The sequence below is a fragment of the Macrobrachium nipponense genome, chromosome 36, assembly GCF_015104395.2.
Source record: "Macrobrachium nipponense isolate FS-2020 chromosome 36, ASM1510439v2, whole genome shotgun sequence".
Lineage (NCBI taxonomy): Eukaryota > Metazoa > Arthropoda > Malacostraca > Decapoda > Palaemonidae > Macrobrachium > Macrobrachium nipponense.
In genome coordinates, this window is record NC_087220.1 from 55,018,849 (window position 1) to 55,044,832 (window position 25,984).

At 42.5% G+C, this 25,984-nt stretch overlaps 2 protein-coding genes across 4 annotated transcripts in view; both read left to right on the plus strand.

Annotated features, from left to right (window-relative positions):
* Positions 1-2: 2 nt before the first annotated feature.
* Positions 3-16,288, plus strand: LOC135203670 (protein piccolo-like). Its single transcript, XM_064233556.1, is given in 6 exon segments — positions 3-4,697; positions 4,700-5,097; positions 5,224-5,349; positions 5,730-5,843; positions 6,043-6,313; positions 14,429-16,288. Coding segments are annotated over 6 exon segments (6,246 nt in total). The 5' UTR covers positions 3-148; the 3' UTR covers positions 15,217-16,288.
* A 7,570-nt stretch (positions 16,289-23,858) lies between these two features.
* The window catches only part of LOC135203676 (uncharacterized), a 192,104-nt gene continuing 189,978 nt past the window's right edge, over positions 23,859-25,984 (plus strand). The window contains exon 1 of one of the 3 annotated variants that reach the window (XM_064233568.1): positions 23,859-24,305. The gene's annotated coding sequence lies outside the window, so the exon portion shown is untranslated. The remainder of the gene's footprint in view (positions 24,306-25,984) is intronic. The other 2 variants (XM_064233566.1, XM_064233569.1) reach the window with 2 other exon arrangements.

Sequence of the window (25,984 nt, forward strand, 5' to 3'; positions counted from 1 at the left end):
TCATCACAATTGCCACATCCTTCATCACAAACTCACCCACCTCATCCTTCACAGGCTCACCCAGTTCCACATCATCCTTCATCTCAGCCCAAATCTACACATCCATCGCAGGTTCCTACACCGCAAACTCACACGCCAATGCCACCCCATGCTCATCCTCCTCACTCTTCACACTCCCATCCATCTCATCCTTCTCAGCAACCTCACCCACCCCCTGCCCATCCATCTCATCCTCCCTCAGCCCATCCACCTCATCCATCCCCTGCCCCACCCACAGCCTCAGCCCCAGCTTCAGCTTCGGCCTCATCTCATCCACCTCACCCACCCTCGACCCATCCATCTCATCCAACTTCAGCCCATCCATCTCATCCACCTTCAGCCCATCCATCTCACCCACCCTCAACTCATCCATCTCACCCGACCCTCAACTCATCCATCTCATCCACCCTCGACCCATCCATCTCACCCACCCTCAACTCATCCACCTCACCCACCTTCAGCCCATCCATCTCACCCACCCTCAACTCATCCACCTCACCCACCTTCAGCCCATCCATCTCACCCACCCTCGACCCATCCATCTCATCCACCCTCGACCCATCCACCTCACCCACCCTCAGCCCATCCGCCTCCCGCCTCAGCACCAGCTCATCCACCTCACACACCCCAAATCCATCCCCTTCACCCACCCCAAGCCCATCCACCTCACCCATCTTCAGTCCATCCATCTCACCCACCACAAGCCCATCCACCACATCCACCACAGCAAACCCATCCACCACATCCTTCACAGGCCCATCCTCTACATCCATTGCAGACCCACACTCACACTACTCCCACATCACCATCCTATCCACCACAGAGCCAGCCACCTCATCCAGCCCAGACTCAGCCACCTCACCAAGCACAGTCCCAAGCACCTCACCCAACACAAGCACAACCACCGCATTCATCACAAGCTCAACCACGATCATCGCCAGTCCATCCACCTCACACTTCACAGGCTCAATCGCATCCACCACAGAATCCCTCCCCGCAATCAAGTCAGGCCCATCCCAAGCCAAACCAGCCGCCACTGCCACAACCACAACAATCACAGGTTCATCCCCCACATCCATCCCAGGTTTATCCATCGCATCCCTATCCACCACATGGACATACCCCTCATGTTCATCCAGCCCATGTTGGCACTTCCCAGTCTCATCAGGCCCATCTCTCTCAGACACGTCACATACAGGGGCACATTCAGCCACATTCTCCAAGGGGACTGCCTTCCCAGAGTCAAACGCAACCACATCCGCAGTCTCACTCTCCCAGGGGTTACCCCTCTCAGTCTCTCTCACCACGAGGCCATGCATCGCAGCCTCACCCAACTTCAGGGCATCCACACGCATATCCTACTCAAGAATATGCTCCTCCTGCACATCCTTCCCAAGACAGTTCCTTGCAAGCTTATCCAATGCATGGCCATTCATCACAGTCTCATCCCCTTATGCGGCTACCGTACCCACCTTCGGTTAGACAGCCACAGTCTCTACACACTCATCAAAGCCCAGATTCTTATGCTTTGCATCCTCATGTACCTCATCCTACCCCAGGTCATCATACAGATTCCTCGCAACCACATACTCACCCTGGGTATCCTCCTCATGGACATCATCCATATTATCCTCCTCACCAGCAGTACCCTCATCACCCTATCAAAACAGAAAACATGGCATGCAGTTCACAATATCCTGCGTATCCTTACCAGTCTCATTCTGGTGGTAAACAAGAGGCATTACCATCAAACAGAGTTCCACCAGGTAATCCTGTCCAACCGCCACTCGGTGCTTCGAGTAGTCCGAGACCACCCCAAGACTTTGATCCATCTCGAATACGCACCAAAGGAGAACAGAAATCATTTGATCCACGGAACGCTGAAAGTGGCAGTTCTGATTGTAAGTCAGAGGCTCAGTCAAGCTATCAACCAAACCTTCAAAAAATAAATAGTTTACAAACTGCAGATGGTACCAAAGATCAGGCTGGAAATAAACCAATTGCTGAAGGTCTCAAAGTCTCTAATGTAGAAAGTGATCTGAAAGGTCCAGTCATAAGTAAAGAAGAAGCTAAAACTGAAGTAGTCCAGTCAGCCAGTAAACCCCTGGAACCAGGCAAGGCAGCTTTGGCTGTGAAACTTCATAAGAAGCTTCAGCATGCTGAAAGTATGGAGTCATTAGAGGCTAAAAAAGAAAATATTCCTGAAAACCTAGTTCCCAAAAAGGAAGAAAAAGAGGAAGATGAATGGGATAAAGGTTTTGATAAGCTCATGGAGGATTTGGCTGCTAACCCAGATAGCGTCACTAGCAAAAAGTGCCGTAATTTGGGAAGAAAATACTTGCATAAAGTGCAAATACAAAATGCCATTGACAATGATCTTATAGTGCCACCAACAGCTATTATTGAGGAGGAAGAAGACGAAAGTGAACCTGAAGCACCAGTCAAGTTCAGAGGAAAGTTCAAAAGTATCAAAGACAAAAAGGTTGAGAGATTGATCCTCACGTATGCTTCCCACTCAGATGAGAGTGCTTTGGATATGATTCCTGACGAAGATGCTAGTGATTTTGAGGAAGAGCTTAAGCGGGAAATAAGGCTCAAGTCTAAGAAGCGGGGACGTGACAAAAAGAAAGTTGTAGGCGATTCAAGCAGTGGTAGTGAAGTAGAAAAAACTGTGAGGAAAAGGAGTGGTGGCCGAGGCACAAATAAAGAAAACAAACCAAATAACAAACAAGATTCTGATTACTCCTTTAGCGACAGCAGTTCTTCAAGTGACAGCAGTGACAGTGATAGCAGTGATGAGTCTGATTCTGAGGATACAGATTTAGAGGAATTGGTTAGGCCTAGGAGGAAAGGGAAGAAGTCTGATAATGAGAGAAGGAAGATAAGGAAAAAGTGGGATAGTGATAGCTCTGATTCAGAAGAGGAAGTATTACCTCAAAGGAGGTCAAGACGAGGTCATAAATATTCCAGTGATGAAGATTCATTTAAACCCTTCCAGAGAAACAAAAAGAGGAGAAAGAAGCAAGAGTCTAGTGACTCTGATGAAATTCTCGTAAAAACTCGGAGAAGAAAGCGAAAATCAGAGTCTGAGGAAGAAGATGAAGTAATTACTAGAAGGGGCAAGAAAAAGGGATCTTTAAATAAGAAACTGAAGAAAACCCCAAAGGATGAGTCTGATGATGATAGTGAAAGAGAAACTCCTAGAAAAACGAGAGGTATGAAAAAGAAAATTCAAGAATTAAAGAAAGGTAAAAGAAGAAAGCCGATCACAACTGTCAGTTCAGATTCTGAAGAAATCACTGAGAAAAAAGACAAGAAAATAGATGGTAGAAAAAAGCTTGGTAAACTTAAGCCCAAGTCCATTGAAGAAGATTCAAGTGAAGACTCTGACATTCCAACAAAGAAAAAGAGTAGCCCTAAATCTAATGTAATTGTTGATAGTGATGAAAGTGATTCCAGTTCTAGAAAAGATACTGCAAAGCCCAAAACTAGTGACAAAAAGGAACTTTCAAATGAGGAGCCAGCTGTAGATGAGGAAAAGGAAGAATCAGTGAAAAGAGATGACAATGAAGGAGCAGACGTACAGGAGGGTGAGGAAGAAATTGGTGTCATTGATGATGATTATGATGATGATGCAAACAAAGAACCAGATTCAGTGATTGAAAAATTGAATAAGATTAGAGATGAAGAACTCAACAGGGAAGATGTGCAAGAGATGAAAGCATGGTTAGGTGAAGTCAGAAATGAAATGGAAAAACAGCTAGGCAAACTTCAAGATGTGACCTTCAGAAACAACTGGAAAAAACCTCAGTTTGGAGGAGGTGAAGATTTCCTTCATGGATGGCAGAATGAAGTAAAGAAATATAAAGAACAAACAGCAAGATTTCCCAAGAAACTGTGTCAAGCTGCCAAGCATCAAAGCACACCTACACCATCAAAGAGCTCTCCTAGGAAAGCCAAAGATCAGGAACAGGCAAAGGAATCTCCAAAACGTGGTTCCTTATTGTCATCATCATCATCATCTCCTGCTAAGAATACTCGTAGCAAGTCAGGCATTATAAAGACAAGTATGGCTCTTGCTGAGGACACAAGACTAAAAGTAGCAGCACGGCCTGAAATTAGTAGTGTAATGCAGAGGTTCTTTGAGAAGGTGTTAGCCGAGACAGGTAATGACAGTGCAAAGGAGGAAGGTTCTTGTAGGAAGTTTACACTTGGACCTTTTCCAGCTTATGGTGCTCAACGAGTACCCACAGGCCTCACTCCAACTCCATCTGTTGCTCCTTCTATGTTGGCAAGTGATGATTCAGACTTGGATTCCTTAGCAAGTCTTCGTATGGATCTCCCAGCTTCTGACAGTGTAACAGTTTCCAAGAGGTCAATTGCCAACAGCTTACTAAAGAAAATTGGCCGTAAGTACAATGATAAAAAGCTTAATGCATTATGCCTCAATAAAACTAGAAATATACTAGAAGTTACCAATAAACCTCAACTTTTGCCTACACCTGGAATTCCTACATCTGAGAAGGATCTGGAAGAAATGTCCCCAGATCAGCTGAGAATGGCAACATTCTTTAGGAAAGAAACTGTGGATAATTACAGACGAAACTTTGAAGGCATTGTTATAAAGAATGGCATTAATGAATTCACTCCCATTCTTTATAGTCCCGGACAAGGAATAAAACTAAGCAAATCCAGGATGCCGCTACTGTTAAATCTGTATTTGGTCAGGATATTCCTCCTCATATTTTGAAGAAAAATGAGGGAAAGAAAGGTAAGAAAGTCATCAAAAAGGGAGAGAAAGATAAAAAGGAGGAACCCAAAAAGGAGGAAAGTCGCGCTAGTACTCCTGGTGGGTCGGTATTGGCTGCTGGAGAAGAGGATGAAGATTCAGAGTTGCGCAGTGAACGTTCAGAGTCTGTATTAGGAGAGTCTTCTGTTTCTCATGTTCCCAAGAGAGTTCGAAGAAAGTTCAGAAAGTTTAGAAGTGGGTTTGATTATATTCGCAAGAAAAAGAAAGCCAAGGCTGATGACGAGGCTGCGCCTTCACGAAAACGATTTGTAAGTGTAAAATGTCCATGGGATATACTATACTTTTTCATGTTAAGATCCATTCTGTGTTGAAACTTTTTAAAAAATATGTCCATGTGTTTTATAGCACACAATAACCATTTCTTCTCCCTACAGCCTGTCCGTAAACATGTCAATTGGCCTGAGCAAAGTCGTGATGTTGCTTCTGAGGTCCGAGCATGGGTTGTCAACAAGGGGCTTGGAGAAACCGTCCTGCATAAGGCAGCCAGACTTCAGTACCATGTAAGTTTGTTTTTGTGGTATGCAAAGAAACAATATAGTATCACTAAGTATATTGTATCAGAAAATGTTTCATATCCCACTGAGCCAGTGATCCGATGTTGCCAAGTTGAATAAGTTGTCTCTAAGTTTTATTTATTTGTTTGTTAAAATATCTAGTTAATCTTTAATTCAAACAATATTTTTAATTATTTGTAAATTATTTTACTTCTACTTGCACATGGGCTTGTAACTAAGGACAAGAACATTCTGGCAACTTGATATTGGCAGGTTGATATATCATTACACATAAGATTTCAAAAAATGTTTGTTACAGATAAATATTAAAAAAAAAATGTATGTTACAGAAATTACAATCTTATGGTTGGTTATACGTATTACAGGATGTTGTGGTTTACTGTGCAGAAAGTCCTGATTTTGATATCAATGTACGTGATAATGCAGGTTACACCCCACTTCATGAAGCCTGCAACCGGGGACACTTGGATATAGCACAGGTTTGAATTTTCTTTTTCCATTCGTCAGTGTTATCTAAATATACCATAATACTGTACTGTTGTACAGTATGTTAGTTCCTAGTTGCTTGGAACTACTTTGTCCAGCTGTACAGAATAATTCTTGAAATTTTGTTGTATTAACTGGTTTTAAATGAGGTTTCTAAAGAATGTATTTAATTTTTAATGCTGCTTCTTTCAGGTACTCTGTGCACATGGTGCTCATGTCAATGCTCCAGGATATAAAGGAATGCGCCCACTTCATGAAGCTGTTGAAAATGGGCACGGAGAATTAGCTCGTCTCCTACTTGCTTATGGTGCTGATCCCACACTCACTACTTATGCTGGTCAAACTTGCCTTGCTCTGTCAGCGGACATCCAAACCACTCGGCTTGTTGAAGGATTCATGGCTGATTTGAAGGGTCAACGCATTGTTGATCTGTGGTATTTTGCTGGTCCTGCCAGGTTTTTTGGTAAGGCCCTCACTTGTCTATTGTTGTAATTGTTTTAGAACTGTTGTATCTCTTATTGACAGTACAGTTGTAACTTTAAAAAATAAAATTAAAGATAAAATTAAAGATGTAAAATGACATTTGTTCCGACACGTTATACAAACCATCGGTCCTTTACATAACGAATTACTATTCAGTGCCAGCTGGACCGGTCGTAAGGTTTACTAACAAGGTAAGTTCGGCAGTAACTGCTTTCCCGTTGGTCAGGAGTCTCGCCCAACTGGAGGTAAATATCACTGCTTTCGACTGCCGTCGGGTGAAGACGTTTGCTCGCCTCTCTGCCTGCCTCTGTCGTGAGATTACCAAAGCTGATTACCTCATTTCAAACTGTTTGTGTTAGAATACTATAGTGTGGAAGTGAATGTAAGTAGTCTGTATTAATTTTGTTTTCATTATTTGTGGAAGTGCATCGCTGATAGAACATGCAGTCCCAAGAATCAGAGAAGCCCCCTCGCCCCCCATCCAACCGGAAAGTGTGCCCTGTTGGAAGGCCGTAAGTGTGGGCCTTTTAGGTCCAGTGATGCTGTGGACTCTCATCCTTCATGTACTAGGTGCCAAGGACGTGAATGCTCTCTGTCCATTATTTGTGATGTTTGTGTCTCCTGGTCGGAGGAGCAGTGGGAGTTGTACGAGAAGAGGAGGAAGCCACTTAGATTTGCCAAGGTGTCGTCGGAAAGTTCTCCCTCGACACCTCTGGTGACAGACATGTCGTCTTCCTTTCTCCCTCCTCGTCAACTCCCGCGCATGGCTCTCTCCCCTTCGGGGGATGTGTCCCGCTCCGCCTCTTCGCTTGATTTGTCGAGTGCAGAGGAAGGAGGGCGACACCCCGACCTGGAGTTGTACTCAGGGTCTTCTGTCTGCTCAGGGTGTGATCATTCCCCCTCTAAGCAAACAGGAACCCCCCCCATTAACCCAATTGTCGCTTACTCAGGTGTGTCTGCCTCTGCGGGTGGAGATCTTCAGCAGGTGTGGTGATCTCTAGTTTTCCGGGGCACTCTGAGTATTCAGGGGCTGATTCAACATCTGGCTGCAGCCCCAGTCACTCAAGGGGGTGGAGACGAGGATGACTGACCATCTCAACACCAGGTTATGCGGCTCCACCGCACCTGGTGTACACTCAGCACATGACTACTGTCACCCCTTCGGCTGTGGTACAAGCTCCGCTGCCGTATGTGCTCCAGAGGAAGATGGTTCCTCCTCCACCTGGTTTTGCTGTCCGCGCCCCGCCTCCTGACTTAGAGTGCCCGAAGAGCTTCCCCTTGGATCGTCCTCCTGTAGCTGTTGCCGTACCTGCTGCCTCCGTTCCTGCCCGTGGGAAGTGCTGCCGCTCCCGCAGGTCCCTCCAGACAGGTGGAGTTGGGCCCTGTTGCCACTGCACCTGCCCCAGCTCCATCCTGGATGGGAGACCTGTCTGCTGTCCTGAGGAAGCTGGCAAAGTAGTCCAGGGAGAAGAGGATCGTTGTCGTCTTTTTGTCTTTATCTTCGTCGTCGTCTCCTGCCTGCCTCTTTGCCTTAGACTTCCAAGGCCCCCGGCCGAGGAAGAAGGTGGCCTCGCGCCATCCAAAAAAAAGAAGTCTCGCTCAGAGACTTCTAAGGGTCTGTCCTGCTTCGATGGGACAGGTGGGTCTTCCGCTGGTCCTCCCGTCTCTCCTTCCTCAGGGAAGAAGATGGGGACCATGGAGGTACCAGCGGCCTCTGCTCCCAGCTCCAGAGGTTCCACCTCCGGCCCGGAAACCATCTCGCCCACTCGCTCGTGAGTGTACTGTCACCTACCGGTTATCGTGCTGCCAGGAACCAGACAACTGAGCATGCTCACCGTCAGGATCCAGGCACGGAGCAGAAGGTTGGTAAGAGTTGCTCAGGTGACTCTCGCCAGACCGGCGATCGCTCTCGCAGCGATCCCCCGGTTCCCAGGGTTGACGTGATGGTCCCACCAGACTGTCCATGTGTCGAGGCTGGGAAGAGGTCCCCCCGGTCACCAGGACCAGCCTCAGCTGCTTCAGGTACAGTGGCGCATCATGAGGACGGTGCTCGCTCTCACTGCGTTAGCAGCCACTACCAGTCACCCAACCGTCGCTCCCACCAGGACCGGATGGCTAGCATAACTGGTAGCAGCTCCCCTGATGCACGAAACTGATGTTACCGTCCTCGGTCCAATGCTTCTCCGCATGGAGACCGCTGGTCCAGACCTGCAGCTCGATCGCCGCCGTGGTTTGGTGATCGCCTGCAGTCCTCCCAGCCTGCCAGTTCTGCTGGTAGGCAGGGCAGGAGTGTCAGGTCTTCCTCAGCTGTCCCTTCAACCTCCTCGGGCTACATTGGGAGGAGTGAGGCAAACAGGAGTGACCATGAGGAGTGCGCTCCTTACAGTCCAGCCACGAGAGCCTACAAGCTTGGCTCGGTCCTTGGACCAAGCAGATCGTACACTCAAGGGGTTCACACGAGGGGTCTGGCGAGGTTCTTCCTCCTGAAGGAAGTGTGTCTCGAGAGGTGATCGGACTGGATGGATCTGACAGACCATCGCCTCAGGACGCAATCACCCCCGAGATGCAGAGGTCATTGCACTGATTTGTCAGCACAACGACCTCGGGAAGGATCGGTGGTTGCTCCCTCCGACCCTCCATCGAGACCGGAGTCGTTCTGGGGTCCTAAGAAGGAACCCAGAGCAACGGTGGGACTACCTCGGTCTCCCTTGGCCGACGGTGTGTTGGACCAGGTGAAAGCCCTCGTCTCTGGACAGGAGGACTCACTCAGGTCCAGCAGGTCGGACAAGCTGCTTCCCCAACCTCCTCTGCCTCGTCAGCGGCGCTTCTACGTGCCTTCGGTAGACCTGTTGCCAACCAAGTACTAGGTTGATCCGGAGATAGCTCAGCTAACTCTTGGAGTGCCTGTTCATCACCTGCTGTCTGATAACCTCTGGTTCTCACAGCAAGAGTCATCGGCCCTGGAATCCACTGCCATGGCAGCTTTCCAGGCCGTCTCCTGGCTGGATCTGTGGTCCCTCACGGTATCCAGAGTATCCAGAGTTGCAGCCTCCTTGGGACCTATCATTCCCAAGGAAGACTTGGGGTTTGGGAGAGACTGCCAGTTTGGAGGTAGGGGCATCTTCTACCTCGTCCACCAGACAGCCAACCTGGTTCTGAGGAGATGGGACTCAGTCCTGACTCGCATAACAAGAGTGGACGGTCGAGAGGTGACGAGTCTACGCAACGGACCATTGCTGGGTTCCTTTCTCTCTTCCCCAGAGAGATGGTGGACGCTGCAGTGGAAAAGCGGAGGTGAGGACAGTGACTACTTAGTACACCAGGCAGTTACGAAGACTTCTGGGCAGTCTCGTTCAACTGCGGCCAAGCCTAGGAGCTTGGCTAGTGCTTCCTCTGCTCCTCTGCAGCAGTATACCAGGGTAAGTGGTCCATCTTCTGTGGTTGGTGTCGTAGACGGGGTCTCTCTCCGCTCAAAGCCACTCTTCAGCTTTCTTCACCAAGAGAAGCTCCTCTCTGTCTCCGCAGTCAAAGGATACAGAGCCGCCCTGGCCCTAGTCCTTAACCTGTGAGGAGTTGATATTTCCTCCTCCCATGGAAATATCTCTCCTAACGAGGAGCTTTGAGAGGTCTTGCCCACCCAGGGAACTCAGGCCCCCGGGGTGGGATGTGACTCTTGTCCTAAGGAGTTTGACTCGTAGACCCTGCAAGCCTCTCCGGGAGTCGTCAGACAGGGATCTGACCCTCAAGACAGTCTTTCTGCTGGCCCTGGCATCGGCGAAGAGTGTAGGAGAACTTCACGGTCTTTCCTTCGATGTTAAACACTCAAGGGGATGGGGATCATTTATGCTCAATTTTGTCCCGGATTTCGTAGCAAAGACTCGGAACCCTTCGGTCCCTAACGCCAGGTTCGAGTCCTTCACGATCCCCTCCCTAGAGGACTTCACCGGTAATGATGCGGAAGAGAGGTGCTTTGTCCTGTGAGGGTGCTACGACACTATCTGAAGAAAACTCGACACTCGGGCCTGAGTGTCGACGCCTCTTCGTTAGCACCTGGGTGACCAAGAAAGGAGTGTCCAAGAACATTGTTTCTTTCTGGCTTCGTGAGGTAATCAGGAGAGCGTACGACTCAGACAGGAGTGCCAACATCAGTACCTTTCGTCCGAAAGCCCACGAAGTTAGAGGCATAGGTCCAACCCTTGCATTCCGTAAGAACTTGTCCATCTCACAGGTGCTGAAGGCAGGGGTGTGGTCCAACCAGACCACCTTCTACCTTCGGGGTATTGCCCATAGGTCCTTGGACACTTTTTCCTTGAGACCCGTGGTGGCTGCTCAACAAGTTGTGTAGCTTACCCAGCTCCTTTACAGGACAAGGTAGCATCTTGTCCTTGTGATATCGCATGAATGGAGAGTGAATGAGTGTATGATTGGCGGCTCTTCATCCTCTTTTCTTCCCTTTCATGCAGGCAGAGGGTAGCGGTCATCACAACGCTGGACAGGACAACGATGCAGATAAGCTACGTAACCGAGCTCCATTCTATCCCTTTCATTAGGGATAGAAGCGTTTCTGTCCCTTCCCTAGCAAGGGGGGAAGCGGACACCAGTAAGAACAAAACCAATACTTTATATTTGACTTAGGACTTAGTTCTTGTTTGCTATTCATAAGAGGTACACTTGCCTCCCCCCTATGAATTGGTCCAGAGGTCTGACCACTGATCTTGCAGAGCACACTCCGATCAGTTGGACAGAGGCTGTGTTTCCCCCCTTTGCTCTTACGACAAGGGAGGGAACCTAGGTTGGGCGAACACCAGTCTGTTCACAAGACTCAGATTCCACCCACCAATGAGTGAGTCTGCCTTATGTAAAGGACCGATGGTTTGTATAGTTTCGGAACAAATCACAATTTTTGAAAGTAAATTTTATTTTTCCTAACTATACAAACCTGAGGTCCTTTACATAAAGTCCCACCTCATGCCACCCCTCACTCTGTTCCTGGGCCTAAAGCAAAGTGACATGTTTACCTCCAGTCGGGCGGGACTCCCGACCATCAGACAAGCAGTTACTGCCGAACTACCTTGTTAGTGGATCTTATGACCGGTCCAGCTGGCGCTGAATAGTAATTCCTTATGTTAAGGACCTCAGGTTTGTATAGTTAGGAAAAATACAATTTACTTTAAAAAATTAAGATTTGTTAATATCATAGATTCTTTAGGTTTCAAGTTACATGTATAGAATAAAATATTAAATTAAAAAAAAGAAAAAAAAAGATTAATACAGTCAAATTTTATAATTAGATCAACCTGTTTTTTGGAGAAAAGCATGTATACAGTAGTCTTGTAGTAGTTTAATACCAGTAACAAAGACCCTACATTATAGCCTACACTTCAGAATTTTCCAGATATCGTACAACTTAGTTATTCCATATCATTCTTAGTTTAAAACAACAATTTAAAACAACAATTTAAAACAACCTGTACTTTATACCTCACATTCAACTTAAGAGATATATCTGAAAATGTATATCATATCAGAAATGGAAAAAAGGATAGAGAAAAATTATAATACAGGCAGTCCCCGGGTTACAATGGGTTCGGCTTACGATGTTCTGAGCTAACGACTCTTTTCAAATGTATTCCTCAGAAATTATTTCCCAGTTAACCGATATTTTGGGGTTACGATGCGTACAGCACTGATCCGACAGAAGGAACAAGGCTCCAAAATGGCAGAATAATCTAAGTTTGGAGGTTTTGTCATGATTAACTTAATAAAAATGCAGGTTATGCCATTTTCAAGACACCCAAGGGATTAAAAGCCAAGTTTTATTACGATTTTCAACAATGTCTTAGCTTACAACAATTTTTGGCTTATGACATGGCATAGTAAAGGAACTACCATTGTACACTGGAGACTGCCTGTATGTGGTAGCTGATAAGCACAGAAATCAGCTAAGTTGAAGTCCGTTAGGTTGAGGTGTTAAGTGTCGTAGGAAAATGTTGAACATTCAGAAAATTAACTTCTGACCTGGTAGTGAACCGGTCATTGCTTTATCATTCTCCCCAACTTGCACCTAGTTCTTTTATAAGTCTTAAAAATTGAGCACATTTGGTTAGATCGTAGTGATAGTGAAGAAATATTTTGGAGAGGAAGAATTTTTTCTTTGTCATTTATAGGCTTTATTAATAAGAAAAAGAAAAACATGCAGCCAGTTTAAGGGGAAAGCAGTTAGACCCAGTTCTGGATTGCTTTTAAGTTGGTTGCAATTTTATACTATTAGTTGTGGAACCAAAACTTTGAATTATACAAGAAGTTACGTTAATTTGGACTATCTTGTTGTATGACTGATTAGAGAAATTGCTACACTAGTGTAGCTTACCTCTTACGCTTTGGTAAGTCATAATTTTCATTATTGAAAATGCCTGCATGCCTCTTCTTGAGAGGGTTTTCAAGGTCTGTAAGTATGTCCTCTTGGAAGTTTTAACTTTTTATGCAATTCAAAAGGCTTATTGAGGTATCACAAGTCATTCAAACTGCCTAACTGGGGTCTTCCTCCTGAATTAAGTCATTCCAAGCCTTCGTATGAAACCATACCAGCCTTGCTACTGGGGCTTACACAGAAAGACAGGTTTTATATGACCACATGGATCCTTGAGGCCAGTCAGCAACCTTTATGCTATCCTGGAAGTTGCAAATTCTAAGTACTATTGAAGTTCCATAGGTATGTCATTTACAGCTGACTTTGTGCCAAAGACCCAAACTGTTGGCAGGCAGGACCATCCCATAGCACCCATTTACTTGCCTTGCCTGCAACAGAGGCCATTTTTTCCCTTGATTAACACAATTAGTCATTACTTCATAAAATAAAATAAAAACACACTTAGATGAGTTTTTCTATACAGGTGAGTCAATAAACAATGACTTCCTGACTCAGGAAAACTCAGGAAAGTCATTTGTTAAAGTGTGTGTTATGTGACAGATGACAAATAGATGCAGGTGTCTGTTCTAACCCACAGCATCAAAATTCTCAGTAGATTTTTGTTTTTAACTGTATCTATAACTGGGATGTGAATGAGAAAGTGTGTTGCTACCTGGCGTTGCCAGTCTGCTTAAGCATTAATTTCTTCTTAGGTGTGAAACTTGTAAATTGAAGGATATATAATAAAAGACAAAATTGGAGGTTTTCACGAACCCATCACTCAGATAATGATTTCCAGCCTGCTAGTCCTGCTGATCTTATAGCCTCATATCCAGACTAGTTTAAAAAAGTTTGGCAAGAATTGATGTGTACTGTACTACTTGAGGCACCTGCTGGCACATTCATTGAACACAGTCGCTCTTCTTCATGGTGTTAACTACAGTCACACTTTTTTTTTTTTTTTTTTTTTTTTTTTTTTTTTTATGGGGTTAGACAAGAAAGCAGTGTTTTAAACATTAAAAAGACCACAAATATGGGGGCTGTATATGAATGAGTCATTTTTATAAAAAAATTAGATTAAATTAATTTAAGAACCTTATTGGAATAGTACAAGAAACAATATGCAAGTTTCCAAGATATATAGCTTGTAAATTCTCACGTTTAAACATTTTAGCATGTAAAATCCCACCTTAAAAGCTTTTACTGCCAGTCAAACATACCTTATTTTATCAAAGATGATTTCTTCAATGCTTTTATGATTTTCAGTAAAAGATTGGCTCACTTGCAATATATCAGTTCAAATGTAAATGAAAATTCCTTTTCTTGTAGAAAGAAAAGTATGGTATCTGTAGGAGACCTAATGTATTGCCTACCCAGAATTTATGATGTCAAGGAGTTTTGCATATGTCTTTAAATTTGCTGTATTAATTGTTCATAACTATCATGCTCATGTTTTGGTAAATGTAAGTTTTTTTAACCATAATGTCTAATTTACAAATTTATAAATTTTCAAGAAATTTAGACTAGTCAAAAAGGCCTGAGCATGCAATCTTGGTCTTTGCTAAAGGTCTTAGTGCATTTTATTCAACACCAGTTTGGAAGTTTTTATTACTCATTTTTTAAAAATTTAATTTAAAGTAAAACTTTTATATTATAGTGTCACTAAATTACTTTTCTTTCTTGCAGATCCTGAAGAACAAGGCTGTGATATATTTGGAAGTATACCTGGAAGCAAAATTTTGCAGTGGAGGAAAAACAATGAAACCATCCAAGAAAGTGATAAAAAGTTAGAGGATCAAGTTTTGTTGGAAAATTCTTCAGTTGATGGAAGTGAAAAATGTCAAAATCCATTTGATAATCTGGATGACAAAGACAGTTCTTTACAAAAACCAGTCCAACTAGAGGGTGTATCAAATGAGCCAAATAGTTCCTTAAAACAAAAGCCCCTGGATCCAAAAGTGCAAGAGAAAGAGAAGTGTGAGGCAGAGTGTTCTATAAAGGAATCAGAAAGTGTAACTGAAAGTGAATTGGCAAAGGAATGTGAAGTTAAGCCAGATGAAATAAACAATTTAGTGAAGAAGGAAGAAGTGAGTGACAATAAAACCAGTGCTGATGCCAGTACAAGTCAGGAAGTGGAGTTAGATTCAGAAAGTGATACTGAAACGAAAGGACTTGTGTTTGAAACCTGTGAATTAGAAATGTTAGATTTGTTTGAGGTTCAAGGGCGACCCCACAAATACTTCCTCTTGCTAGATATCCTAGGACACCTGAAGATGTCTTACAAAGAATTTATATTATCAGCAAAGACTGTTGAAACCTTAGAATTGAGTACTGAGGAGTTTTATAATAAGGCAAGCTGCTGTATTGTGGGATCGATTCGCCCTGATATTGTTGAAAACTGCTCTCGTGTTGTGCTAGTTCGAGTTACCCCAACCATTGAAGAACTTTTAGGCATTGAAACTGTCATACTTTAGAGAAATTTTATAAAGATATTTAATATAGAATCATGTTGATGATTTTCATTTATAATGCTTATATTAAGCAGAAGAGAGTGGATCTATTAATGTGATCAACATTTGGCCAAGCCAGGAAGCGAGGGAGTCCAGATTTTTTATACTTTACTGTTTTGCTGACATTTGATGTTCTGTATAAACCCAATGCTAGGGGTAGTCCATAACTACCTATTATTACAAGAATGTTATTTTATAGGTTTCAGGGGTAAGAGGATGCCAAATACTTTATACGAGTCATGAGAGAATATTGGGTATAGCAGAGATAACTTCCTCTGTGATAAGGTTTATCAAAGATATAGTAAACTGTGATAAGTCTCATAAAAAGCCCAAAAAGTGATATATAAATATATATATACAGTATATAGACAACTACTAGAAAATCTTCCATTAACTGAAGATTTAAACCAGCAATTGATGTATTTATTGGGCTGAAGAGACAAAATAGGTTTTATTGACGGGTTTTTCATAAGCATTGATTTTATGGTAGCTTAAAATAATGCTTGACTTCTTATGCTGTAATCAGAGTCTAATGGTTTTAAAAAATTTTTGTCTTCTTAGTACAGGTTTATCTAGAATTTAGATGAATGTCTGATGTATCAACATCCAATTTACCGTCGCATTCGTAGGATGGGACTAGGCTGTTCGAGGGAGATTTTTTATTTAGGAATTCTGTGCAATGATTTGCTGCAATCAACTAGAGTTTTACATTCACATCTCAAAGAAATTTATTTGAGATTAAATTGTACAAATGAATTGTAAGTGTACTGTATTGTATATAAAGTTTTAATGTTAGCTTTTCAGCAGTCATTGAGCAGAAGTTTTGACCAGATTAAAAGTTCATAAATGTTTTAAATGACTGTTGATTAATACCATTGTACAGTAATGCAGTCGCAGCAACACAGGTACTTTTAACCTGCTTGTCCTGTGTGAGTGTGTATGCGTGTGTATCTTTGTAAATGAAGTCTTGTGCAATTAACTTAAATATATTTTCTATGTATTGTATTGCCATGTAAATATATATTCAGAGGTATAATAGGTGTGTATTACTAGCCACAGAAAATTTTGTTCAAATTTTGCCACATAACATTTAAAGAATGGTGGAGATTCCATGCATTGTATGTGACTCTACTGACTGTAGACTCATTCTACTGAAATCCACTAGCTGTTAACTCCCTCTATACTGAACAGAACTATCCTCGCTTAGCCCAATTGCTTTCCAGCTGAGGATGTGATAAGACATATTAAAATACTCTGGAGTCGTATACTTAGTCTCTTAATTAGTTTTGTGCAAATTTTATGGGGTTTGTGCTTTTACCCCTTTATGTCTATTAAACTTCAGTGTCTGTGTTTAACTAGTCATACGTATTCTAGCTTGCTGTTTTTGTTTCTTATCACAGAGTAGAAAACTCCTTTCTACGCGGCTTTTAGTTTGCATTCTCTTACATAAAACTTTCTAAAGTGATGTGTTTTTCGTAGTGTACCACTACAAATATTTTTCAGTTTTCTTTCATATTTCTCCCATCACTCTGGAAGATAATAGGAAAATGTTTTATGTAAATGCTTGGGCCAAGAAATTGTGCTAGTTCATGTTATCTACGTATACTAGCAGGCAAGAAAAATCATGTACTAAATTCGATGTCATATGTGCTATTGACCTCCATTTAGTTTTATTTCTTTGTAGGGAACTTGAATGTTCCTGAAATGGCTCCCACTGTGAGTGTGACAGGTGGCTTTCTCAGCTTGATACATATATGAGTAGGGACAGAGATAGAAGACGTCATGAGTGTCCAGAGTTTTCCCCCCAACTACTTCTGTTCCCTTCTCCCATTCATACACCATCTCCACTTCCTGTTAGGTCTGAGAGGTGCCTTTTTTTCCCACACTGCTGCCTTCTGCTCTGAGGAAATGCCACAGAAACGTTTCTGGCTCTGTGGCAATCTCTCGAGTTTCATGATGGGGGACAGTGCTGGTACAGAACAGTAGTAGTGGGAATCGTGCTGGCCTGCGCTCAACTTTCTGCCCTTGCCTATCCTTAGGAGTCAACCAGCGCTTATGACCCAGATTTACAACAGAATAGATATAGAACTTCCTCTGCCAAGTCAGGCTTCCCTCGGAAATCAGCTACAACATTTAAATATCTTCTTTTTCATTCAGATTCGACCTCTTTGCTGAAGTTCATTCAGATTCGACCTCTGAAGTTGGTGTGGAGTTAGGATCACCGGATCACTGTTCCGTTCATGGAATGGTCCCAGACAGGAGAAGAACAGTCAATCTCCATACCTGTCCGAGGACATCTCATACACATGTTCTAGAAGTGTAACATGGCATAGTGCTTCCTCAAGGTATGTGAGACAAGGAGACAGGAACCTTCTCTCCCCCATTGGTCCTTGTAAGAGTTTCTCTCATTAGTCTCCCTTCCCTTCTGGATACACCTCCCGCTAACGTTCCAGAAGTGTGACGCAGCATAGTAATTCCATGAAGTATAAATGGGATGGACAATACAACCGTTTCTGTCTCGTCATTCCTTGAATGTCCTCCTGCACATTTTCTAGAAGCATTGAGTGGCACAGTGCCTCCTTGAAGAGTAAGAGAAATGGAGACCAGAGCTTTCGCCCTCAACAACGGTCTGTGCACCGCTCTGTCACTCCTGTTTCCCTTCCCTTCCTGGTCACACCTCCCGCTCATGTTAAGATTGAATGGCATGCAGAGAAGAGCCATTCCACTCACTGACGGTCAGAGAACACCACCTAGTCACGCTCTAGAAGCATAACATGGCATGGTATTTCCTCGAACTTTAAGCGCCACAGAGAGAATAGTCGCACTGTACTAATACGTTCCAGACAGAGATTAATGCACTGTTCTCTGAGCTGGGACTTCGATGGAGAACTTAAAGAACTTCCTCTCTCGGATGAGAGACTTATTTAATGGAGGTGAGATCCCGGTCCCATCAAATGAACAAAAAACGGAAAAGACCCGGTCCTTCGAGTCTATTAGACACTTCAGATTTGGAAGAGGAATTGTACCAAGCACTCCAAGATTTTCCTGGAGGTCTGAGTTTTGCAGACTTTATCTTGAAGATTAGAGACAAGGAGATTATTCCAGAGATCAAACTCTCCTTCCGTCTTCCTTGGTCTTCGATGGTAGTCTGCCTATAAGGAGTTGGACAGCCTTATAGCAGGGGAAGAAAGTTACTTAGCCTCTTCCAGGTCTTGAAGTTACTACCACCACCTCTAATAAGTCAGGCCAAATTTTGTTACTGAGAATATGCCCTTTCTTCCCAGGAATGAATTAAACTTTTTCTTGATTTACTACAATGTCTCCTTAGAGACCTTGAGACAGATAAGCTGTAATTTTCCAGTGCTGAAATAATTAACTTTGTAGTAGTCTCAGGAAGGAAATTGAGGGCTGTCTCTTGGCTAGGTAATTGTCAAGGGGTTATGCTCATACAGATGAAGTACAGGTGGTCCCTGGGTTACGACTGGGGTTCTGTTCTTGAGACGCGTCGTAAGCCGGAACATCGTCAAAAATCCTAAGAAAACCTTACTTTTAATGCTTTGTGTGCATTGAAAACTCTGTAAACTGCATTCTTATGGCATTTTTCATAAAAAAAAAACTTAATCAAATATTGATTATTTTGCATTTTTGGTGTCATATTTCATCTCCCAGATGAGCGTTGTAGGCGTCGTAATCCTGGAAATAACGTCTATTGACAAGCGTCGTAACCTCGGAACGTCGTAAGCCGACACCGTCGTAACCCAGGGACTGCCTGTAGTTCCTTCAGAGTCTTGGTTGGCAATTACAGATTTCTTTGCCCCATCTTCTAAGACCTTAAGATGTCACTCAACTCGTTTCCAATATGAGGGCAAATTTTCTCCTGAAAAGAGGGGACTTGCTTGAAGAATAACCCTTTGAACACAGTTATTGCAAAAGGAGAAAAGAGGGTAAAGACATGTTGTTCCTGCCCCTGTTAAGTCAATCCCTAGAAAGGAACCCTTCAGTAACCTACCCGCAGAACAGACAAGCAAGGGCTAGCAGATATTCCTTTTCAACAGAATTTTTGCCAGGCCTCCCAGTCCTTCTGAGGAAAAACGAAGGAAGAAGACAGACAACCTTAGTGTTCGTATGTTCCCCTCCATTCGGGCAAATTTTATGGAGAATGGAAGAGGGGGAGGCAGATGAGACGCAGATGAGACTAAGAGGCTCCCCCTTCCATAAATTCAGCCCAAGTTTGTCTAAGGAACGAGTGGGTAGAGTGGCAAAATTAATGAACAGAGGATTTGACAGTTCAAACTTTCAGGAAAGGTTATATTCTCCCTTCTGGTCAAAACCGCTTTTATCATCTACCCCACTTGGTTCCTTTCCTACAAACAAAGAGTCCTCTAGCAAGAAGTGAGAGGCACGTTCAACAAAGGGGCTGTGGAAATAGTCAAATACAACTTCCTACCAAGTTTTTTTAGCCATCTTCCTGGTCAACAAAGTATTGGGACGTTGGAAACCCATCATAGTTCTGTTAACCTTAAATCTCTACCTGACCCTAACTTTGTTCAAAATGAAAACTCCTAATCTATCCTTGCAGCAATCAAGGAAGACTTCTTGGGTTCCCTAGATCTTTACGATGTGTATATATCCACATTCTAATACTACTACCTTCCTCCTTAAAGGTTCAGGGTTAGAGCGCTCTGCTTCAATCTAGTAATAGCTCCCCAAATTTTTACCAGTCTTTCAATTAGTCTCAGATGGGGCACACATAAGAGGGATTAGTCTACAGAGATACTTAAATGATTGGCTCATTCTAGCTCAGACAGCAGAACAAGCCCTCAAGGACAAGAGACTTAATTTAAAATTTATGAAAGACTTTGGGACTTCCAGTCAACCCAAAAAGTTGAACCTTACTCCAACTTAGGAGATAGATACCTGGTAATGATAATGAACACAAAACTATGGCCTAACCATCACAGGAGAGAATAGCCAAGTTCCTGAACATCTCCAGATAGTTCCTCTTCAAACCTCTACAGTTGAAGGAGAATAGGCAAACTTTAATGGGACACTTCATATCCCTGGAGAAACTGATTCAGAGAGGCAGAACACATTCGTTCCTTGCAGTGAAATTGAAAAGGAAAGACCAAGGTTCAACCAAGATCAGTAAAAGATTAATACCTGTGACAGAAAAGGGCATACTAGATCTGCAGGGGTGGGGAAATCCACAGACTTATATGTGGGGACTACAACTCGGACAACAGCTCCAGCGATGCTTCTTTTCACAGATGCATCCTGAAGAGGTTGAGGTGCCCACTTACACGGAAAGAGTGTCTCAGACGAGTGGTTTGGAAAGGAATATCAGGAATATATTAATGTCTTGGATATGGAACAGCCTGGTTAGCTTTACAATTGACCAAGGATTCTCTGCAGGCAAGACTACAATGATAATAAGCGACTACACTTCAGTTGTCTCATACTAGAACAAACCAGGAAGAACGGTTTCTTGTGTAGTGAATTTTCTGGCAGCAAATGCACGAATGGTCCGAACTTAAGGGATTAATAGCACTGATGATGAGTTACATTCCAGGAAAGAACAACACTGTTGCGGAGACCCTAAGTAAGTCAGGCCAGAAAGTGGGGACAGAATGGTCTTCGAATCGAGCAATAACGAACAGACTTCAAATTGTGGGAGGATACCACTTTGTATCTGTTCAACACTTTAATGAATCACAAACCGCCCATGTATCTTTCTCCAGTCCTGGATGTAAGAGCATCCCACAAGACAAATTTCTACACTCTTGGGACAATAAGGATGTCTTATGTATTTCTCCCCGTGCAGTCAAATCAGGAGTCGTAAATGAACTTTTAAATGAACTTGAAAATGACATTGGTAGCACCAAAGTGACCATAAGTAGAGTAGTATGCAAATTTTCTTCACCTGCTAAGTAGATATTCAAAGCCAGCTTCCACTGATAAAGATTCATCCAAGACGAGCACAGAGGCTGACTACATCCAACAGTAGCCTGCCTCCAGCTTCACGGATGGAGGCTATCCAGCAATTTTTTTGGAGAAGGGTTTTCAAGAAAAGTTCTAAGTCATTGACAGCTGTAAAGGATGTAGCAGATTTCCTCCTTTACCTCAGATATAAGAAAAATGTGTGTATTGATAATTAAGGCCTATACAGAACCCTCCCTATCTAGAGTGTTTAAAGTAAGGGGCATAGACTTGATAATGTCATGGGAATTTTTGGAGTGGTGAAACATTTTGAGAAAAGTTGCTAGTCCAGAGTTTAGAAACCTCTGGAGTGGCTTGTTATCAAAGTCCTTTCTTCATGGACAATGTACAGATTGAACTACCAATAAGAAGATATCTAAGAACAAGATCTGGCTGAGAGAGGGGATAAATAGAGCTTACCCTTCAGGAGGTAGCTCAAGTCCTGTTCCTACCAAAGTCAAGCCACACGAAATTGGAAGTATAGGTCCTTCTATAGCCTTCAAGAAACCACGCAGTTGGACAAATTTTCACCTTCTGTTCAGTTGTGACAGTGCAACAGGTGGATTAAGGGCTGGAGCTTTTTGGCTTCGTTACAGACACAGACATACATAGAGCAGGTTTTTAGATCTGCCACTCTGTGGAACTGCTCAATGGAATTTCAGGATATTTAGAGTGTGCTATTCACAAATTAATATTTTTTCAGGTTTAGTTCGGTTTGAGTTTCCCCCACTTTTTTTAGTTGAGAGATTTGACCTGTCTCTTATATGTCTCCCCCCATATGTGAAGGTGTAAGTTGTATTCGTATCGAAATAAATAACAAATTAAAATAATTTGTACTTTTCCTAACATATGAACCCACACCTTCATATAGTTAAAGTGACCCTCCTTGTATCTCCTCCTCCTGGCCTGATCTCTCATGCCAAAGGTGAGGTATAACAGTGATATACTCAGGCTGTTCAGCAATTGGGCTAAGCGTGGGTAGGTCTGTCCAGGATAGGGTGAGTTAACGACCAGTGGATTTCAGTAGAACAGGTATATAGTCAGCCGAGTCACTTGCAGTGCAAGGGAACCTCCTATATATGAAGGTGTAGGTTACTAGTATGTTGGGGAATAATACAAATAATTTGAATTTGGGTTTGTATTTTAGAAAAAAAAATGTTTATCCATTAATTTCTTATATTTGTATGTACTGCAATAGACATTGCTCCTATAAGCATACAAACATTACTGTTTGTTCTTTCACTGCAGAGTTCTGATGTCATGCTGTGCTCTGACTAACTATCAAGTTGAAACTTATCGTTATATTGCATGTAGGATGTTTGTGTGTCTTATTCAATAAATATTGAAACTATAAAAACGTACAGCAAAAGGTATAAAGTAAATAAGCGGTTGTTTGCCACTTTATCCTTGTTGTTAATGTACTCAGTTTTGTTGTCCTGTAGTGGGAGGTCCTGCAAGGAGTGAGATGGCTGGTCTCCTTTGCAAAGGAAAGGTTTGGCAACGGCAGAGGAAGGCCAAATATTTTTGTTGGTTTCTTCAAAGCGAAATACTCTTCCTTTAATACCTCTGGGCCTTTTCTTGAGCACTTAAAGTAGTGACAAGATAAATGGGTCCATTAAGCACAATTCATGGCTATTGTTGTCCAAGCCAAAAAAACATTAAATATGTAGAGGCCTTTGCCCTGCACACCAAGGCAAAATCTATGAAGACTGATAATTTCTATGGCATGTCTAATACCTCTGCAGGTGAAATCACCTCCTTCAGTGGCAGGTCAGCTAGAGTGAAGCCACTGTAGCATCTGCCAGGCCAGGTTTTACATCCTCTTCCACAGTTTTCTTGTAGACCCTCTTAAACTTTGGCTAAGGAATCTTCTTAATAAAGATAACAATGTACAAGAAATGTTTTTCATACGTGCATTTACAATAGAATGAGGACATTCAAGTGTATTAGAAAAAAAAACCATTTGCAACCTGCATACAACCATTAGATAGTGCTGCAAGGTTCATGCTGGGAAAAAAGCATCTTATCTGGCTCCCCACTAAGAAATTCTGGGTTTTTTAGGTTGGGGGGGGGGGGGGGGGGGCTGACATGAGTGTAATACAGGCATGTATTTCAACCTAACCAAACCTAAAAGAACTTATCGAGATAAGTAACCTAGCCAACAAGTACTTTGACAATATATTAAGGCATGGTTAGTCTTACCATCATCAATGATGCCCATTATCCCATTACCATGCTTTCAACTGTAGGGTCCATATCATGTGCTTCATATAGGCTAGGGAGCAAAAAAAAAAAAAAAAAAAACACACACACACACAATTACAGATTACATCAACTAAAAGAAACAATATCTTTACGGTAATAATAGAGCCTCAAAATTTTTTCAATGACGCACAGTATCAAAACTCACAATGCTTTTAGCCTAACACCATTACGTTTTTCAACAGAGGAAAGGACAACAAACAAATGTTAACAACGATACGACCGACCAAAATAAAGATCACCTCAAGAAATGTTGTCGTTTGACGTACGTAGGTTATCATTGTTCTCGTTTTGGCATCATTTTTACTTGAGCTCAAATATCAATAACCTTATTATGTTTATTAAAAATTTTACTGACCCCTAGTTAGGTTTCCCTTGTGTTTCTGGTTTTGGTTATTCTCTCCAGCTCTTTCTTAATGTCGTTAAGTAAACATAAGTTTCGATTTGTACGTGAAAGGCTTTTCGTCATTAAAGCTTTGAAGTGGAATTGTGAATATATATCATTAATGGCAAAATTATTTGGTACAGAACTTGTACCATAAGTGATAATTTCAAGAGACATTTAGCCCAGAAGACCATCATGAATGCAAGCTTGCATGATGGCAGGTGATGAGCGTTGCAGCCGATTTTCTCATAAATCCAAGAAAGTGTTAACTGTTCTTCGTAAAATTATTCTCAAGAGAAAATATTTGGAGTAAGTCTCATCTAGAAAAGGCAGACCAGTGAGAAAGCTCATAATTAGGCTATGTTAGTACTATAGTTGGAATTCAGCGAATTCCAATCCTTCGAAATTGACGTGACCAACCGAAAAGTAGGTACTAGGCTATGTATTTTTTTAAAAATTGGTAATAAAAAATGAAGTTAGGTAATCTAAGCAATAAGAATACCACAGTAATCTAGGTATCTAGGCTATCACAGAATACTATAATTTATTGCTTGTAGAGATAAAAGAATAGGGGGAACAACCGACTGGACCAGCTGATCCAGTTTCCACCGCGTGTGGATCCACCCTCTGAAAAAGTATTTTAACACGTCCTGACACCAGAGTTTGGCACCAGTCACGAGTTGTTGGTGGTGAGAGCTAGAGCTCGAGACCTCCACTATCCTTTCGAAGTAAGTATTTTCTCCAAAGTTAGAAGTTAAGGTCATATTTTAAGATTAAACAGAGGTTAATGAAATTCTAGCCACGCCCAGTTCAAACATACCTCCATGACACTTTTGATATTTTTACTTTAAACAGTGGTTAATGAAATTCTAGCCGTGCGCAGTTCAAACATACCTCCATGACACTTTTGATATTTTTACTTACAACATTAAGGTAGATCTAGGGTACCTATCCGTGGCGGCCCAGACTATGGCAGTTGCTGTTTATCTATGCAATTTTACCTACTGAACAAGAATTTGAAGTATTTATTCGGACGATTCTTACTTACCCTTGAACTCTATCCTACGGTAAAGGGGACCCCCATTGGGAACCGGGGTTTTGGGTGGGGACAAAACCCCAACTCTATCCTATGGTAAGGGGGACCCCCTGTGGGAACAGGGTTTTTGGGTGGGGAGAAACCACTTGGGGGGAGGTTTTGCCGTGTTATTGTGGTATTTCCCATCATTTATGACATTTAAAACACGAAATACAATCGAAAATAAGAGATAACAAAAGCATCGATAGTGGAGCCGTTTCACATCCCAAGTCCCATCTACTACTACTACTATTACTACACCAAACCCTACTACTCATTCGCCAATTCTACTGCGCATGCACTAGTTGTAAGGGAGCTTTTGTTCTACCTAAATGCAGACTTCTGAGTGAGGGAAAAAATGGGGGTGTATGTGAGGGGTACATGTATTTAGCCAATCACATTGCAGTATGACCCCTACATTGCTATAGGACCGAGTGAAGAATTGGGGGGTACCCATACATTGAGTTACATAAATTCATTTTCTTAATTTGTTTTTTAATCATGTTATATGAATTCTAGTGTTTATTCCTGTTTCCTTTATCATAGTTGTGGTAAAACTAAACTGAATTTTAGGGCCACATTCGGTACAATTTCATTCAACCTTAAGCCCTCCAGCACTAGCTTTGAATGAGACCAAGTTACAGTGCTGAGGAGTTTAGTAACTTACTTAAAGTCAAGAAACCTTGCATTTTATTCAACAAAAGTGCAGTTAAGAAACAATCAACTGTATTTCCTGCACCAATTCTTTTTGGGTGATGCCACACGGGTTCACAAAGACGCATTAAAGGTTTAATACATATAATTAATATTTAAAGAACAGAACAATTATTCCAATTACGTTAAGAAGCAAGAGAACTAACACATTACTGCAAAAATTATTAACAAAACGTTACGTTACTTCGATAGAAATAAAACTTATATGGCAAACAGGATCTCAGAATATCCTAATGAAGAAGTTACTGCAATGGCGACGACGATTCACGAGAGGTGTGTGGCTGGATCTTACAAAGAATATCTTCTTTTACTTGCCTTCG